This window comes from Entelurus aequoreus, linkage group LG11, assembly GCF_033978785.1.
Source record: "Entelurus aequoreus isolate RoL-2023_Sb linkage group LG11, RoL_Eaeq_v1.1, whole genome shotgun sequence".
NCBI lineage: Eukaryota > Metazoa > Chordata > Actinopteri > Syngnathiformes > Syngnathidae > Entelurus > Entelurus aequoreus.
In genome coordinates this window covers 10,750,615-10,768,114 of record NC_084741.1, presented here as the reverse complement: position 1 = coordinate 10,768,114, position 17,500 = coordinate 10,750,615, and the positions used below count along the sequence as shown (strand labels likewise).

The window sequence follows — 17,500 nt, the reverse complement described above, 5'->3', positions numbered from 1 at the left end:
CTAGTGAATACAACTAGCACTAGTTTATACAACTATTACTGGTAAATAAATCCAGCACTAGTAAATACAAATAATTTACTAGCACTAGTATACAAGAATATGACTAGTAAATAAAACTAACACTAGTTAATACAACTAGCACTGGTTAATACAACTAGCACTAGTAAATAAAAGTTGCACTAAAAAGCAAATATATCACTAGTAAACAAACCCAGCACTAAATAATGACAATTCACTAGTAAATACAAGTAATGTACTAGCACAAGTAAACAATAGTATAACTAATACATACAAGTAGTACTAGTCAATAAAAGTAGCACTAGTAAATACAACTAGCACTAGTACATACAACTAGCAGTAGTTAATACAACTATTACAAGACATTTACTAGCACCAGTACACAAAAGTATCACTTGTAAATAAAACTAGCACTAGTTGATCAAAATAGCATCAGTTAATAAACTAGTACTAGCGAATAAAACTAGCACTAGTTAATTAAACTATTACTGGTAAATACATCTAGCACTAGTACATACAAACAATTGACTAGCACTACGAAGCAAACATAATTAGTTAATACAACTAGCACTGGTTAATACAACTAGCACTAGTAAATAAAAGTTGCACTAATAAGCAAATATATCACTAGTAAACAAACCCAGCACTAAATAATGACAATTCACTAGTAAATACAAGTAATGTACTAGCACAAGTAAACAATAGTATAACTAATACATACAAGTAGTACTAGTCAATAAAAGTAGCACTAGTAAATACAACTAGCACTAGTACATACAACTAGCAGTAGTTAATACAACTATTACAAGACATTTACTAGCACCAGTACACAAACGTATCACTAGTATATAAAAGTATCACTTGTAAATAAAACTATCACTAGTTGATCAAAATAGCATCAGTTAATAAAGTAGTTCTAGCAAATAAAACTAGCACTAGTTAATTAAACTATTACTGGTAAATACATCTAGCACTAGTACATACAAACAATTGACTAGCACTACGAAGCAAACATAATTAGTTAATACAACTAGCACTGGTTAATACAACTAGCACTAGTAAATTAAAGTTGCACTAATAAGCAAATATATCACTAGTAAACAAACCCAGCACTAAATAATGACAATTCACTAGTAAATACAAGTAATGTACTAGCACAAGTAAACAATAGTATAACTAATACATACAAGTAGTACTAGTCAATAAAAGCAGCACTAGTAAATACAACTAGCACTAGTACATACAACTAGCAGTAGTTAATACAACTATTACAAGACATTTACTAGCACCAGTACACAAAAGTATCACTAGTATATAAAAGTATCACTTGTAAATAAAACTAGCACTAGTTGTTCAAAATAGCATCAGTTAATAAACTAGCACTAGCAAATAAAACTAGCACTAGTTAATTAAACTATTACTGGTAAATACATCTAGCACTAGTACATACAAACAATTGACTAGCACTACGAAGCAAACATAATTAGTTAATACAACTAGCACTGGTTAATACAACTAGCACTAGTAAATAAAAGTTGCACTAATAAGCAAATATATCACTAGTAAACAAACCCAGCACTAAATAATGACAATTCACTAGTAAATACAAGTAATGTACTAGCACAAGTAAACAATAGTATAACTAATACATACAAGTAGTACTAGTCAATAAAAGTAGCACTAGTAAATACAACTAGCACTAGTACATACAACTAGCAGTAGTTAATACAACTATTACTGGTATATAAAATCAGTACTAGTAAATACAAGACATTTACTAGCACCAGTACACAAAAGTATCACTAGTATATAAAACTAGCACTAGTTGATCAAAATAGCATCAGTTAATAAACTAGTACTAGCGAATAAAACTAGCACTAGTTAATTAAACTATTACTGGTAAATACATCTAGCACTAGTACATACAAACAATTGACTAGCACTACGAAGCAAACATAATTAGTTAATACAACTAGCACTGGTTAATACAACTAGCACTAGTAAATAAAAGTTGCACTAATAAGCAAATATATCACTAGTAAACAAACCCAGCACTAAATAATGACAATTCACTAGTAAATACAAGTAATGTACTAGCACAAGTAAACAATAGTATAACTAATACATACAATTAGTACTAGTCAATAAAAGTAGCACTAGTAAATACAACTAGCACTAGTACATACAACTAGCAGTAGTTAATACAACTATTACTGGTATATAAAATCAGTACTAGTAAATACAAGACATTTACTAGCACCAGTACACAAAAGTATCACTAGTATATAAAAGTATCACTTGTAAATAAAACTAGCACTAGTTGATCAAAATAGCATCAGTTAATAAACTAGTACTAGCGAATAAAACTAGCACTAGTTAATTAAACTATTACTGGTAAATACATCTAGCACTAGTACATACAAACAATTGACTAGCACTACGAAGCAAACATAATTAGTTAATACAACTAGCACTGGTTAATACAACTAGCACTAGTAAATAAAAGTTGCACTAATAAGCAAATATATCACTAGTAAACAAACCCAGCACTAAATAATGACAATTCACTAGTAAATACAAGTAATGTACTAGCACAAGTAAACAATAGTATAACTAATACATACAAGTAGTACTAGTCGATAAAAGTAGCACTAGTAAATACAACTAGCACTAGTACATACAACTAGCAGTAGTTAATACAACTATTACAAGACATTTACTAGCACCAGTACACAAAAGTATCACTAGTATATAAAAGTATCACTTGTAAATAAAACTAGCACTAGTTGATCAAAATAGCATCAGTTAATAAACTAGAACTAGCAAATAAAACTAGCACTAGTTAATTAAACTATTACTGGTAAATACATCTAGCACTAGTACATACAAACAATTGACTAGCACTACAAAGCAAACATAATTAGTTAATACAACTAGCACTAGTACATACAACTAGCACTAGTTAATACAATTAACATTAGTTAATACAACTTGTACTAGCAGACAAAACTATCACTAGTAAAAAATAAACTAGCACTAGTAAATACAACCAGCACTAGTTAATCAAACTAACACACATCAATACAAACCAGCATTAGTTAATACAACTCGCATTAGTAAATGATACATAATTTAATAGAACTGAATGAAACTATCAGTAGTAAAAAAAAGTTGCACTAATAAGATAAACTATGACTGGTAAATACAACTATCACTAGTTAATTAAACTATTACTGGTAAATACATCTAGCACTAGTACATACAAACAATTGACTAGCACTACGAAGCAAACATAATTAGTTAATACAACTAGCACTAGTACACACAACTAGCACTAGTTAATACAACCAACATTAGTTAATACAACTTGTACTAGCAAACAAAACTATCACTAGTAAAAAATAAACTAGCACTAGTAAATAAAACCAGCACTAGTTAATCAAACTAACACACATTAATACAAACCAGCATTAGTTAATACAACTCGCATTAGTAAATGATACATAATTTAATAGAACTGAACGAAACTATCAGTAGTAAAAAAAAGTTGCACTAATAAGATAAACTATGACTAGTAAATACAACTAGCACTAGTTAATTAAACTATTACTGGTAAATACATCTAGGACTAGTACATACAAACAATTGACTAGCACTACGAAGCAAACATAATTAGTTAATACAACTAGCACTAGTACATACAACTAGCACTAGTTAATACAACCAACATTAGTTAATACAACTTGTACTAGCAAACAAAACTATCACTAGTAAAAAATAAACTAGCACTAGTAAATAAAACCAGCACTAGTTAATAAAACTAACACACATCAATACAAACCAGCATTAGTTAATACAACTTGCATTAGTAAATGATACATAATTTAATAGAACTGAACGAAACTATCAGCAGTAAAAAAAAGTTGCACTAAGATAAACTTTGACTGGTAAATACAACTAGCACTAGTTAATACACATACTTGACTAGCACTAGTACACCAGGACCACCCACACGTCTGCTCGCATCTCTTCATTGTCTGAAGAGAAGTTAGAGAAACTTTTTAAGCGCAAAAATGAAGACTCAAGTGATGAAGCTTGTGGTGGTTTTATTTGCACTTTCATTTTATTGACACTTTGGTATATTTTCAAGATGCTTACTTTCTTTCTTTCACTAAATGTATTTTTCCCAAGTTCTTTTACTTTTGTAATCAGCCTGACCTAAGCCTCAACGGGCCCTGGCCCTATGGTTGAGGAACAACGTGTAGACCACAAGGAAGTCCTAATAGGAGCCCTTTAAGAGGCAGTGTGCCGATATCATCTCAGCGGACACAAGTATCGCACTGAAGCCCGACACTCACAACGCAGAAGAAGGAGGACTGGGACTGGGACTGGAAGAAGTTCTTGCTGGCACGGGTGTTGCTGGTGGAAGGCGGCACCTGGGCGGGTGGTCACAGGCTGTGGACGGCCCTCATGATATTGGTGTGTCCCGAGCCGGGGATCCAGCCGGTCACCACGATCACCATGTCCCCGGACTTGAAGAATCCTCTGGCCTTACCTGGGCAGACCGCAGAACAGGAGCGGCGTGACGCTCCAGGACCGAGGGCGGACAAGCGGGCGCACTCACCTATGTCCATGCCGAAGTTGACCCGGTTGTCCACGTCGTCCGCCCACACGGGGGCCGGCAGCGGGTGGAAGAGGGCGGGGAAAACCCCCCGGAGCAGCTGGGACTGACGCGCCACCTGTGCCGCGACAAAGACGTCACCTGGTCTGACCACTAAGCACTTTGTCAACGTCCACTAAAGCGGACGTGTGTTTGAACAGTGTGTCAAGTGTCCAAAGAGACACACCCCCATGGGTGTGTGTCGGGTGTCCAAAGAGCCACACCCCTATGGGTGTGTGTCGGGTGTCCAAAGAGACTCACCCCCAGGAGTGTGTGTCGAGTGTCCAAAGAGCCACACCCCTATGGGTGTTTGTCGGGTGTCCAAAGAGACACACCCCCAGGAGTGTGTGTCGAGTGTCCCAAGACAAGCCCCCCAATGGGTGTGTGTCGGGTGTCCAAAGACACACCACCCAATGGGTGTGTGTCGGGTGTCCAAAGAGCCACACCCCCATGGGTGTGTGTCGGGTGTCCAAAGAGACACACCCGTGTGTCGGGTGTCCAAAGAGGCACACCCCCATGGGTGTGTGTCGGGTGTCCAAAGAGACATAACCCCATGGGTGTGTGTCGGGTGTCCAAAGACACACACCCGTGTGTCGGGTGTCCAAAGAGTCACACCCCCATGGGTGTGTGTCAGGTGTCCAAAGAGTCACACCCCCATGGGTGTGTGTCAGGTGTCCAAAGACACCCCCCCATGGGTGTGTGTCGGGTGTCCAAAGACACACACCCGTGTGTCGGGTGTCCAAAGAGTCACACCCCCATGGGTGTGTGTCAGGTGTCCAAAGAGTCACACCCCCATGGGTGTGTGTCAGGTGTCCAAAGAGACACACCCCCATGGGTGTGTGTCGGGTGTCCAAAGAGCCACACCCCTATGGGTGTGTGTCGGGTGTCCAAAGAGACTCTCCCCCAGGAGTATGTGTCGGGTGTCCAAAGAGACACACCCCCATGGGAGTGTGTCAAGTGTCCAAAGAGACACACCCGTGTGTCGGGTGTCCAAAGAGTCACACCCCCATGGGTGTGTGTCGGGTGTCCAAAGAGACATACTCCCATGGGTGTGTGTCGGGTGTCCAAAGACACACACCCGTGTGTCGGGTGTCCAAAGAGTCACACCCCCATGGGTGTGTGTCAGGTGTCCAAAGAGACACACCCCCATGGGTGTGTGTCGGGTGTCCAAAGAGACATAACCCCATGGGTGTGTGTCGGGTGTCCAAAGAGCCACACCCCTATGGGTGTGTGTCGGGTGTCCAAAGACACACACCCGTGTGTCGGGTGTCCAAAGAGTCACACCCCCATGGGTGTGTGTCAGGTGTCCAAAGAGACACACCCCTATGGGTGTGTGTCGGGTGTCCAAAGACACACACCCGTGTGTCGGGTGTCCAAAGAGTCACACCCCCATGGGTGTGTGTCAGGTGTCCAAAGAGACACACCCCCATGGGTGTGTGTCGGGTGTCCAAAGACACCCCCCCATGGGTGTGTGTCGGGTGTCCAAAGAGACACACCCCCATGGGTGTGTGTCAGGTGTCCAAAGAGACACACCCCCATGGGTGTGTGTCGGGTGTCCAAAGAGCCACACCCCTATGGGTGTGTGTCAAGTGTCCAAAGAGACACACCCCCATGGGTGTGTGTCAGGTGTCCAAACAGCCACACCCCCATGGGTGTGTGTCAGGTGTCCAAAGAGACACACCCCCATGGGTGTGTGTCAAGTGTCCAAAGAGCCACACCCCTATGGGTGTGTGTCGGGTGTCCAAAGTGACACACCCCCATGGGTGTGTGTCGGGTGTCCAAAGAGACACCCCCCCCCCCCAGTAAAATGTAGCCTGGTTTTTACAGCATATTACTGTAAATTGAAAATACCACAGTTTTTTGTTATTTTTTACGGTAAAATTCTGTCGACTGAGCAACCAGTTTGTTTGTTTTTTACTGTAAAATCTACCGTTGAGTTTACGGTGTATATCTGTAAAAGGAAAAACGGTAGCACATTTTTGGGGGTCAAAAACCGGCAGCTTGCTTGCCTGAAATAAAATAAACAATAGTACTGTTTTTTCCATTTACTGTAATATGTTGTAGAACAAAAAGGTACATTTTACAGTAAAATTGCCGGGTTTTTTCTTCTTCTCTAAAATCTACAGTTTTTGTTTTTACGATGCGTTACTGTAAATGGAAAAAAAAATGGTACTACATTTTTTTACGGTAAAAACTGCGCACAGTTGTCAGAATGGAAACAAAACGGTGGTGATGGATTCCCCTTCACAGCAATGTGGTAAAAACTATTTTACAGTACAATTCTGGTGACTTGAGCTGCCAGTTTTTTTTTACTGTAAAATGTTTGAGTGTACATAAAAGCATCAACCATCTAATGCAGGTATGTTGATAAATGGTTCACCGTTACAGGTGGCCCTCCCTCAACATGACGTACCTGCGGGCTCCTGGTGACGGCAATGATTGGACAGCGGGGGCGATACCTGGACAGCAGGTGTGCTGACCTGCAGAACATACCAGGAATATCAACATTGCAGTGGTCATTTTCAATGATGTGTAGTGCTTGGACATGTTTTATGATATCCACCACATTCCGGGAGCAGATTGTGTTGACTTTTTGTCTCGGTTTATTCGCGCCACGAGTGGGAAAGGTTGTTTGGATTGGGTCATATATAGAGATGTCCGATAATATGCGTTAAAATGTAATATCGGAAATTATCGCTATCGTTTTTTTTATTATCGGTCTCGTTTTTTTTTATTTTATTTTATTTTTTTTAATTTTTTAAAAAAATTAAATCAACATAAAAAACACAAGATACACTTACTATTAGTGCACCAACCCAAAAAACCTCCCTCCCCCCATTTCTTTCTGTTATCAATATTCTGGTTCCTACATTATATATCAATATATATCAATACAGTCTGCAAGGAATACAGTCCGTAAGCACACATGATTGTGCGTGCTGCTGGTCCACTAATAGTACTAACCTTTAACAGTTAATTTTACTCATTTTCATTAATTACTAGTTTCTATGTAACTGTTTTTATATTGTTGTACTTTCTTTTTTATTCAAGAAAATGTTTTTAATTTATTTATCTTATTTTACCATTTTTAAAAAAAAGTACCTTATCTTCACCATACCTGGTTGTCCAAATTAGGCATAATAATGTGTTAATTCCACGACTGCATATATCGGTTGATATCGGTATCGGTTGATATCGGTATCGGTAATTAAAGAGTTGGACAATATCGGAATATCGGCAAACAGCCGTTATCGGACATCCCTAGTCGTATATATACAAAAATGCTGTGCTGAGGTACCCTCTAAAGTGCAGTTCATGGTCATTAACCTGACAATACCAAGTAGTACCAAACGAGTAACAATTAACTTCAGTGTATTTCTATTGAATTAAATCCAAATAATATTTAATAATAACAGAGTAGCTAATAAATGTACGTTACAAAGCAGTTAGCGATACGTTAGCTGTAGCTTGGCCCGCTACACACTAAAAAATTGTGGGTTATTTTGATAACCCAAATTATGAGTTGCGAGTAGAGATGTCCGATAATATCGGTCTGCCGATATTATCGGCCGATAAATGCGTTAAAATGTAATATCGGAAATTATCGGTATCGTTTTTTTTATTATCAGTATCGTGTTTTTTTTTGTTTTTTTTTTTTAATTAAATCCACATAAAAAACACAAGATACACTTACAATTAGTGCACCAACCCAAAAAACCTCCCTCCCCCATTTACACTCATTCACACAAAAGGGTTGTTTCTTTCTGTTATTAATATTCTGCTTCCTACATTATATATCAATATATATCAATACAGTCTGCAAGGGATACAGTCCGTAAGCACACATGATTGTGCGTGCTGCTGCTCCACTAATAGTACTAACCTTTAACAGTTAATTTTACTAATTTTCATTCATTACTAGTTTCTATGTAACTGTTTTTATATTGTTTTACTTTCTTTTTTATTCAAGAAAATGTTTTTAATTTATTTATCTTATTTGATTTGATTCATTTTTTTAAAAAGTACCTTATCTTCACCATACCTGGTTGTCCAAATTAGGCATAATAATGTGTTAATTCCACGACTGTATATATCGCTTGATATCGGTATCGGTTGATATCGGTATCGGTAATTAAAGAGTTGGACAATATCGGCATATCGATATCGGCAAAAAGCCATTATCGGACATCCCTAGTTGCGAGTTTTGGGTTACATTTTGGAGTTTGGAACAATCCATTTTTTGGGTTATAAGAGTATTATTTTAACTCAATTTCTGGGTTTTCAAAACTGTGAACCATTTTTGGGTTGTTTTTCAGTGAGTAACGCGTTTTTGGCTAAAAGGCTTTTATTTTTATATTAAAAAGGTATTTTTTTCTTGAAGGGAATTTTATTAAGGCTTAATCTAATTAAGATTATTTACAATCACACTTCTTATGTACATGAACATATTTGAGTATAGAACTACTATGACCATACACGGCAATTCTTCTAAAAAAATTTGTCACTCATATCTTGCTTTTGAGTATATTTTAATATAATAAAAATAATTTTGATCAGTAGTTGGGAAGGAGGAGGACAGACCAGCAGGAAAATGTGTAATTTTTAACCAACTATTAGGTCAAGGAGCACTGAAGTGCGCAACCCAATAGTTGGGTTGGGAATAACCCAACATTTATTTAGCATAACTCAACTTTTGGGTTAAATAAAATTCAACCCAATAGTTGGGTTGGGAATAACCCAACATTGAGTTAGCATAACTAAACTTTTGGGTTAAATAATTCAACCTAATAGTTGGGTTGGGAATAACCCAACATTGTAGTGAGCATAACTCAGCTTTTGTGTTAAAATAATTCAACCCAATAGTTGGGTTATCAATCAACCAACATTGAGTTAGCATAACTCAACTTTTGGGTTAAATAAATTCAACCCAATAGTTGGGTTGGGAATAACCCAACATTGAGTTAGCATAACTAAACTTTTGGGTTAAATAATTCAACCCAATAGTTGGGTTATGAATCAACCAACATTGAGTTAGCGTAACTCAGCTTTTGTGTTAAATAAATTCAACCCAATAGTTGGGTTATCAATCAACCAACATTGAGTTAGCATAACTCAACTTTTGGGTTAAATAAATTCAACCCAATAGTTGGGTTGGGAATAACCCAACATTGAGTTAGCTTAGCTCAACTTTTTGGTTAAATAATTCAACGCGAAAGTTGGGGTGAAAAAAATTAACCCAAAATGTTGAGTTAAAATAACTCAAGTAAGAGGTTTGTCTTTTTCTGAACCAGGAGTTGGGTTAAAATTGATTGAAATTGAAATTTTAACCCAACATTTTTAGTGTGTACTTTTATTGTGGTTTTATGTCGGCAAGATGCAGGAAGTTGCTCCAAAAATAATAAGGAATTAAAATCAATGTTTTTAAGAATTATTGACATATTTAAGGCGCCAATTAATCCATATCAAATAAAAAATTAATATTTAAAGTGTTTAATACCCTTTTCTTTGAGAAAAAGGGCATTAAACAAACACACAAACAATTAAAAACAACATAAAAAAAAGGAAAAAAGAAGAAACGTATAATCAAAGGATGGATCTGAAGTTGATGTAGAGATTTAAATGTTGGAAGTAAAATAAATAAAGTAAGACTTATTTTTAACACTTTTATGCGTGGGACCCTTTTGGATCCCCAAAAATTTTAGTGTAATTTTTTGTTTTTGTTTTAACGGTCGTTGCTCAAAAAATAATAATGCATTAAAATCTATGTTGTTATAAAATGTTGACATATTTTAGGCTCCTATTAATTCATATCAAACTAAAAATATTTGGGGAAAACATTAAAAAATATCTAAGTGTTTCCCATAAAAAAACAAAACATTTTAAAAAATATTTTGCGGAAAATATTAAATATTTGATGTGTTTAATGCCCTTTTTTTGGGAAAAAAGGGCATTAAACAAACACACAAACAATTAAAAACAACAACAACAAAAACAAACATAATCAAAGGATGGATCTGAAGTTGATCTAGAGATTTAAATGTTGGAAGTAAAATAAATAAATAAAGTAAGACTTATTTTTAACACTTTTGTGAGTTAGACCCTTTTAGATCCCCAAGAATTTTAGTGTAATTTAAAAAAATTTTTTTTTAACGGTCGTTGCTCAAAAAATAAACAATTAATTAAAATCTATGTTATAAAATGTTGACATATTTTAGGCTCCTATTAATTCATATCAAACTAAAAATATTTGGGGAAAATATAAAAAAATGATCTATGTGTTTGCCATAAAAAACCCACAACATTTTGGGGACAAAAAAGGCAAAAACAAAATATATATTAAAAATATGTAACCAAAGTTGATTGAGAGATTTAAGCATTGAAAGCAGAAAAAAGATAGGTGACTTATTTTTAACACTTTTATGCGTGGGACCCTTTTGGATCCCCAGGAATTTTAGTGTGACTTTTTTTTTTTTTTTAACGGTCGTTGCTCAAAAAATAATAAGGAATTTAAATCAATGTTTTTATGAATTATTGACATATTTAAGGCGCCAATTAATCCATATCAAATAAAAAATATTTTGCGGAAAATATTAAATATTTGATGTGTTTACTGCCCTTTTTTTTTGAGAAAAAAGGCATTAAACAAACACACAAACAATTAAAAACAACAACAACAAAAACAAACGTATAATCAAAGGATGGATCTGAAGTTGATGTAGAGATTTAAATGTTGGAAGTAAAATAAATAAATAAAGTAAGACTTATTTTTAACACTTTTGTGAGTGGGACCCTTTTGGATCCCCAAGAATTTTAATGTAATTTTTTTTTTTTTTTTTAACGGTCGTTGCTCAAAAAATAAACAATTAATTAAAATCTATGTTATAAAATGTTGACATATTTTAGGCTCCTATTAATTCATATCAAACTAAAAATATTTGGGGAAAATATTAAAAAATGATCTATGTGTTTGCCATAAAAAAACCACAACATTTTGGGGACAGAAAAAGGCAAAAATATTTAAACATAATAGAAATGTATAACCAAAGTTGATTGAGAGATTTAAGCATTGAAAACTGAGAAAAAAAAGTAGGTGACTTATTTTTAACACTTTTATGCGTGGGAACATTTTGGATCCCCAAGAATTTTATAGTGCTTTTTTTTTTTTTAACGGTCGTTGTTTAAAAAATATTAATGAATTAAAATCTATGTTGTTATAAAATGTTGACATATTTTAGGCTCCTATTAATTCATATCAAACTAAAAATATTTGGGGAAAATATAAAAAAATATGTGTTTGCCATAAAAAAACAACATTTTGGGGACAAAAAAAAAGGCAATAATATTTAAATATAATAGAAATATATAACCAAAGTTGATTGAGAGATTTAAGCATTGAAAGCGGAAAAAAATAGGTGACTTATTTTTAACACTTTTATGCGTGGGACCCTTTTGGATCCCCAAGAATTTTAGTGTAATTTTTTTTTTTTTTTTTTAAACGGTCGTTGCTCAAAAAATAACAATTAATTAAAATCTATGTTATAAAATGTTGACATATTTTAGGCTCCTATTAATTCATATCAAACTAAAAATATTTGGGGAAAATATTCAAAAATATCTATGTGTTTGCCATAAAAAAACAAAAACATTTTGGGGACAAAAAGGCAAAAACAAAATATATATTAAAAATATGTAACCAAAGTTGATTGAGAGATTTAAGCATTGAAAGCAGAAAAAAATAGGTGACTTATTTTTAACACTTTTATGCGTGGGACCCTTTTGGATCCCCAAGAATTTTAGTGTGACTTTTTTTTTTTTTTAACGGTCGTTGTTTAAAAAATAATAAGGAATTAAAATCAATGTTTTTATGAATTATTGACATATTTAAGGTGCCAATTAATCCATATCAAATAAAAAATATTTTGCGGAAAACATTAAATATTTGATGTGTTTACTGCCCTTTTTTTTTTTTTAGAAAAAAGGCATTAAACAAACACACAAACAATTAAAAACAACAACAACAAAAACAAACGTATAATCAAAGGATGGATCTGAAGTTGATCTAGAGATTTAAATGTTGGAAGTAAAATAAATAAATAAAGTAAGACTTATTTTTAACACTTTTGTGAGTTAGACCCTTTTAGATCCCCAAGAATTTTAGTGTAATTTTTTTTTTTTTTTTTTAACGGTCGTTGCTCAAAAAATAAACAATTAATTAAAATCTATGTTATAAAATGTTGACATATTTTAGGCTCCTATTAATTCATATCAAACTAAAAATATTTGGGGAAAATATAAAAAAATGATCTATGTGTTTGCCATAAAAAAAACACAACATTTTGGGGACAAAAAAAGGCAAAAATATTTAAACATAATAGAAATGTATAACCAAAGTTGATTGAGAGTTTTCAGCATTGAAAACTGAGAAAAAAAGTAGGTGACTTATTTTTAACACTTTTATGCGTGGGACCCTTTTGGATCCCCAATAATTTTATTGTGCTTTTTTTTTTTTTTAACGGTCGTTGTTTAAAAAATATTAATGAATTAAAATCTATGTTGTTATAAAATGTTGACATATTTTAGGCTCTTATTAATTCATATCAAACTAAAAATATTTGGGGAAAATATAAAAAATTATCTGTGTTTGCCATAAAAAAACAACATTTTGGGGACAAAAAAAAGGCAATAATATTAAAATATAATAGACATATATAACCACAGTTGATTGAGAGATTTAAGCATTGAAAGCGGAAAAAAAATAGGTGACTTATTTTTAACACTTTTATGCGTGGGACCCTTTTGGATCCCCAAGAATTTTAGTGTAATTTTTTTTTTTTTTTTTTAAACGGTCGTTGCTCAAAAAAAATAATTTATTAAAATTTATGTTATAAAATGTTGACATATTTTAGGCTCCTATTCATATCAAACTAAAAATATTTGGGGAAAATATAAAAAAAATATCTATGTGTTTGCCATTAAAAAAAAAAAACATTTTGGGGACAAAAAGGCAAAAACAAAATATATATTAAAAATATGTAACCAAAGTTGATTGAGAGATTTAAGCATTGAAAGCAGAAAAAAAATAGGTGACTTATTTTTAACACTTTTATCCGTGGGACCCTTTTGGATCCCCAAGAATTTTAGTGTGACTTTTTTTTTTTTTTTAACGGTCGTTGTTTAAAAAATAATAAGGAATTAAAATCAATGTTTTTATGAATTATTGACATATTTAAGGTGCCAATTAATCCATATCAAATAAAAAATATTTTGCGGAAAATATTAAATATTTGATGTGTTTACTGCCCTTTTTTTTTGAGAAAAAAGGCATTAAACAAACACACAAACAATTAAAAACAACAACAACAAAAACAAACGTATAATCAAAGGATGGATCTGAAGTTGATCTAGAGATTTAAATGTTTGAAGTAAAATAAATAAATAAAGTAAGACTTATTTTTAACACTTTTGTGAGTTAGACCCTTTTTGATCCCCAAGAATTTTAGTGTAATTTTTAAAAAAAATTTTTAAGGGTCGTTGCTCAAAAAATAAACAATTAATTAAAATCTATGTTATAAAATGTTGACATATTTTAGGCTCCTATTAATTCATATCAAACTAAAAATATTTTGGGAAAATATAAAAAAATGATCTATGTGTTTGCCATAAAAAACCCACAACATTTTGGGGACAAAAAAGGCAAAAACAAAATATATATTAAAAATATGTAACCAAAGTTGATTGAGAGATTTAAGCATTGAAAGCAGAAAAAAAATAGGTGACTTATTTTTAACACTTTTATGCGTGGGACCCTTTTGGATCCCCAGGAATTTTAGAGTGACTTTTTTTTTTTTTTTAACGGTCGTTGCTCAAAAAATAATAAGGAATTTAAATCAATGTTTTTATGAATTATTGACATATTTAAGGCGCCAATTAATCCATATCAAATAAAAAATATTTTGCAGAAAATATTAAATATTTGATGTGTTTAATGCCCTTTTTTTGAGAAAAAAGGCATTAAACAAACACACAAACAATTAAAAACAACAACAACAAAAACAAACGTATAATCAAAGGATGGATCTGAAGTTGATGTAGAGATTTAAATGTTGGAAGTAAAATAAATAAATAAAGTAAGACTTATTTTTAACACTTTTGTGAGTGGGACCCTTTTGGATCCCCAAGAATTTTAATGTAATTTTTTTTTTTTTTTTTTAACGGTCGTTGCTCAAAAAATAAACAATTAATTAAAATCTATGTTATAAAATGTTGACATATTTTAGGCTCCTATTAATTCATATCAAACTAAAAATGTTTGGGGAAAATATAAAAAAATGATCTATGTGTTTGCCATAAAAAAACCACAACATTTTGGGGACAGAAAAAGGCAAAAATATTTAAACATAATAGAAATGTATAACCAAAGTTGATTGAGAGATTTAAGCATTGAAAACTGAGAAAAAAAGTAGGTGACTTATTTTTAACACTTTTATGCGTGGGACCCTTTTGGATCCCCAAGAATTTTATCGTGCTTTTTTTTTTTTTAACGGCCGTTGTTTAAAAAATATTAATGAATTAAAATCTATGTTGTTATAAAATGTTGACATATTTTAGGCTCCTATTAATTCATATCAAACTAAAAATATTTGGGGAAAATATAAAAAATTATCTGTGTTTGCCATAAAAAAACAACATTTTGGGGACAAAAAAAAAGGCAATAATATTTAAATATAATAGAAATATATAACCAAAGTTGATTGAGAGATTTAAGCATTGAAAGCGGAAAAAAATAGGTGACTTATTTTTAACACTTTTATGCGTGGGACCCTTTTGGATCCCCAAGAATTTTAGTGTAATTTCTTTTTTTTTTTTAAACGGTCGTTGCTCAAAAAATAACAATTAATTAAAATCTATGTTATAAAATGTTGACATATTTTAGGCTCCTATTAATTCAAATCAAACTAAAAATATTTGGGGAAAATATTAAAAAAATATCTATGTGTTTCCCATAAAAAAAAAAAACATTTTGGGGACAAAAAGGCAAAAACAAAATATATATTAAAAATATGTAACCAAAGTTGATTGAGAGATTTAAGCATTGAAAGCAGAAAAAAAATAGGTGACTTATTTTTAACACTTTTATGCGTGGGACCCTTTTGGATCCCCAAGAATTTTAGTGTGACTTTTTTTTTTTTTTTTTAACGGTCGTTGTTTAAAAAATAATAAGGAATTAAAATCAATGTTTTTATGAATTATTGACATATTTAAGGCGCCAATTAATCCATATCAAATAAAAAATATTTTGCGGAAAATATTAAATATTTGATGTGTTTACTGCCCTTTTTTTTTGAGAAAAAAGGCATTAAACAAACACACAAACAATTAAAAACAACAACAACAAAAACAAACGTATAATCAAAGGATGGATCTGAAGTTGATCTAGAGATTTAAATGTTGGAAGTAAAATAAATAAATAAAGTAAGACTTATTTTTAACACTTTTGTGAGTGGGACCCTTTTGGATCCCCAAGAATTTTAGTGTAATTTTTTTTTTTTTTTTTTTAACGGTCGTTGCTCAAAAAATAAACAATTAATTAAAATCTATGTTATAAAATGTTGACATATTTTAGGCTCCTATTAATTCATATCAAACTAAAAATATTTGGGGAAAATATAAAAAAATGATCTATGTGTTTGCCATAAAAAAACCACAACATTTTGGGGACAAAAAAAGGCAAAAATATTTAAACATAATAGAAATGTATAACCAAAGTTGATTGAGAGATTTAAGCATTGAAAACTGAGAAAAAAAGTAGGTGACTTATTTTTAACACTTTTATGCGTGGGACCCTTTTGGATCCCCAATAATTTTATCGTGCTTTTTTTTTTTTAACGGTCGTTGTTTAAAAAATATTAATGAATTAAAATCTATGTTGTTATAAAATGTAGACATATTTTAGGCTCTTATTAATTCATATCAAACTAAAAATATTTGGGGAAAATATAAAAAATTATCTGTGTTTGCCATAAAAAAACAACATTTTGGGGACAAAAAAAAAGGCAATAATATTTAAATATAATAGAAATATATAACCAAAGTTGATTGAGAGATTTAAGCATTGAAAGCGGAAAAAAATAGGTGACTTATTTTTAACACTTTTATGCGTGGGACCCTTTTGGATCCCCAAGAATTTTAGTGTAATTTTTATTATTTTTTTTAAACGGTCGTTGCTCAAAAAAACCCAACAATTTATTAAAATCTATGTTATAAAATGTTGACATATTTTAGGCTCCTATTAATTCATATCAAACTAAAAATATTTGGGGAAAATATTAAAACATATCTATGTGTTTGCCATAAAAAAAAAACACATTTTGGGGACAAAAAGGCAAAAACAAAAAATATATTAAAAATATGTAACCAAAGTTGATTGAGAGATTTAAGCATTGAAAGCAGAAAAAAATAGGTGACTTATTTTTAACACTTTTATGCGTGGGACCCTTTTGGATCCCCAAGAATTTTAGTGTGACTTTTTTTTTTTTTTTAACGGTCGTTGTTTAAAAAATAATAAGGAATTAAAATCAATGTTTTTATGAATTATTGACATATTTAAGGCGCCAATTAATCCATATCAAATAAAAAATATTTTGCGGAAAATATTAAATATTTGATGTGTTTACTGCCCTTTTTTTTTTAGAAAAAAGGCATTAAACAAACACACAAACAATTAAAAACAACAACAACAAAAACAAACGTATAATCAAAGGATGGATCTGAAGTTGATCTAGAGATTTAAATGTTGTAATTAAAATAAATAAATAAATAAAT

General features: G+C 32.2%; 1 protein-coding gene across 2 annotated transcripts in view; it reads right to left on the bottom strand.

Moving 5' to 3' along the window:
- Positions 1-4,107: 4,107 nt before the first annotated feature.
- Positions 4,108-17,500, bottom strand: part of LOC133659756 (pyruvate kinase PKM-like) — a 43,525-nt gene continuing 30,132 nt past the window's right edge. For both annotated transcript variants that reach the window (XM_062062455.1, XM_062062454.1), the window contains exons 10-12: positions 7,092-7,158; positions 4,643-4,757; positions 4,108-4,573 (exon numbers count right to left, since the gene is read on the bottom strand). In XM_062062455.1, the coding sequence (XP_061918439.1) occupies positions 4,467-4,573; positions 4,643-4,757; positions 7,092-7,158 (289 nt within the window). In that variant the 3' untranslated portion in view covers positions 4,108-4,466. The remainder of the gene's footprint in view (positions 4,574-4,642; positions 4,758-7,091; positions 7,159-17,500) is intronic.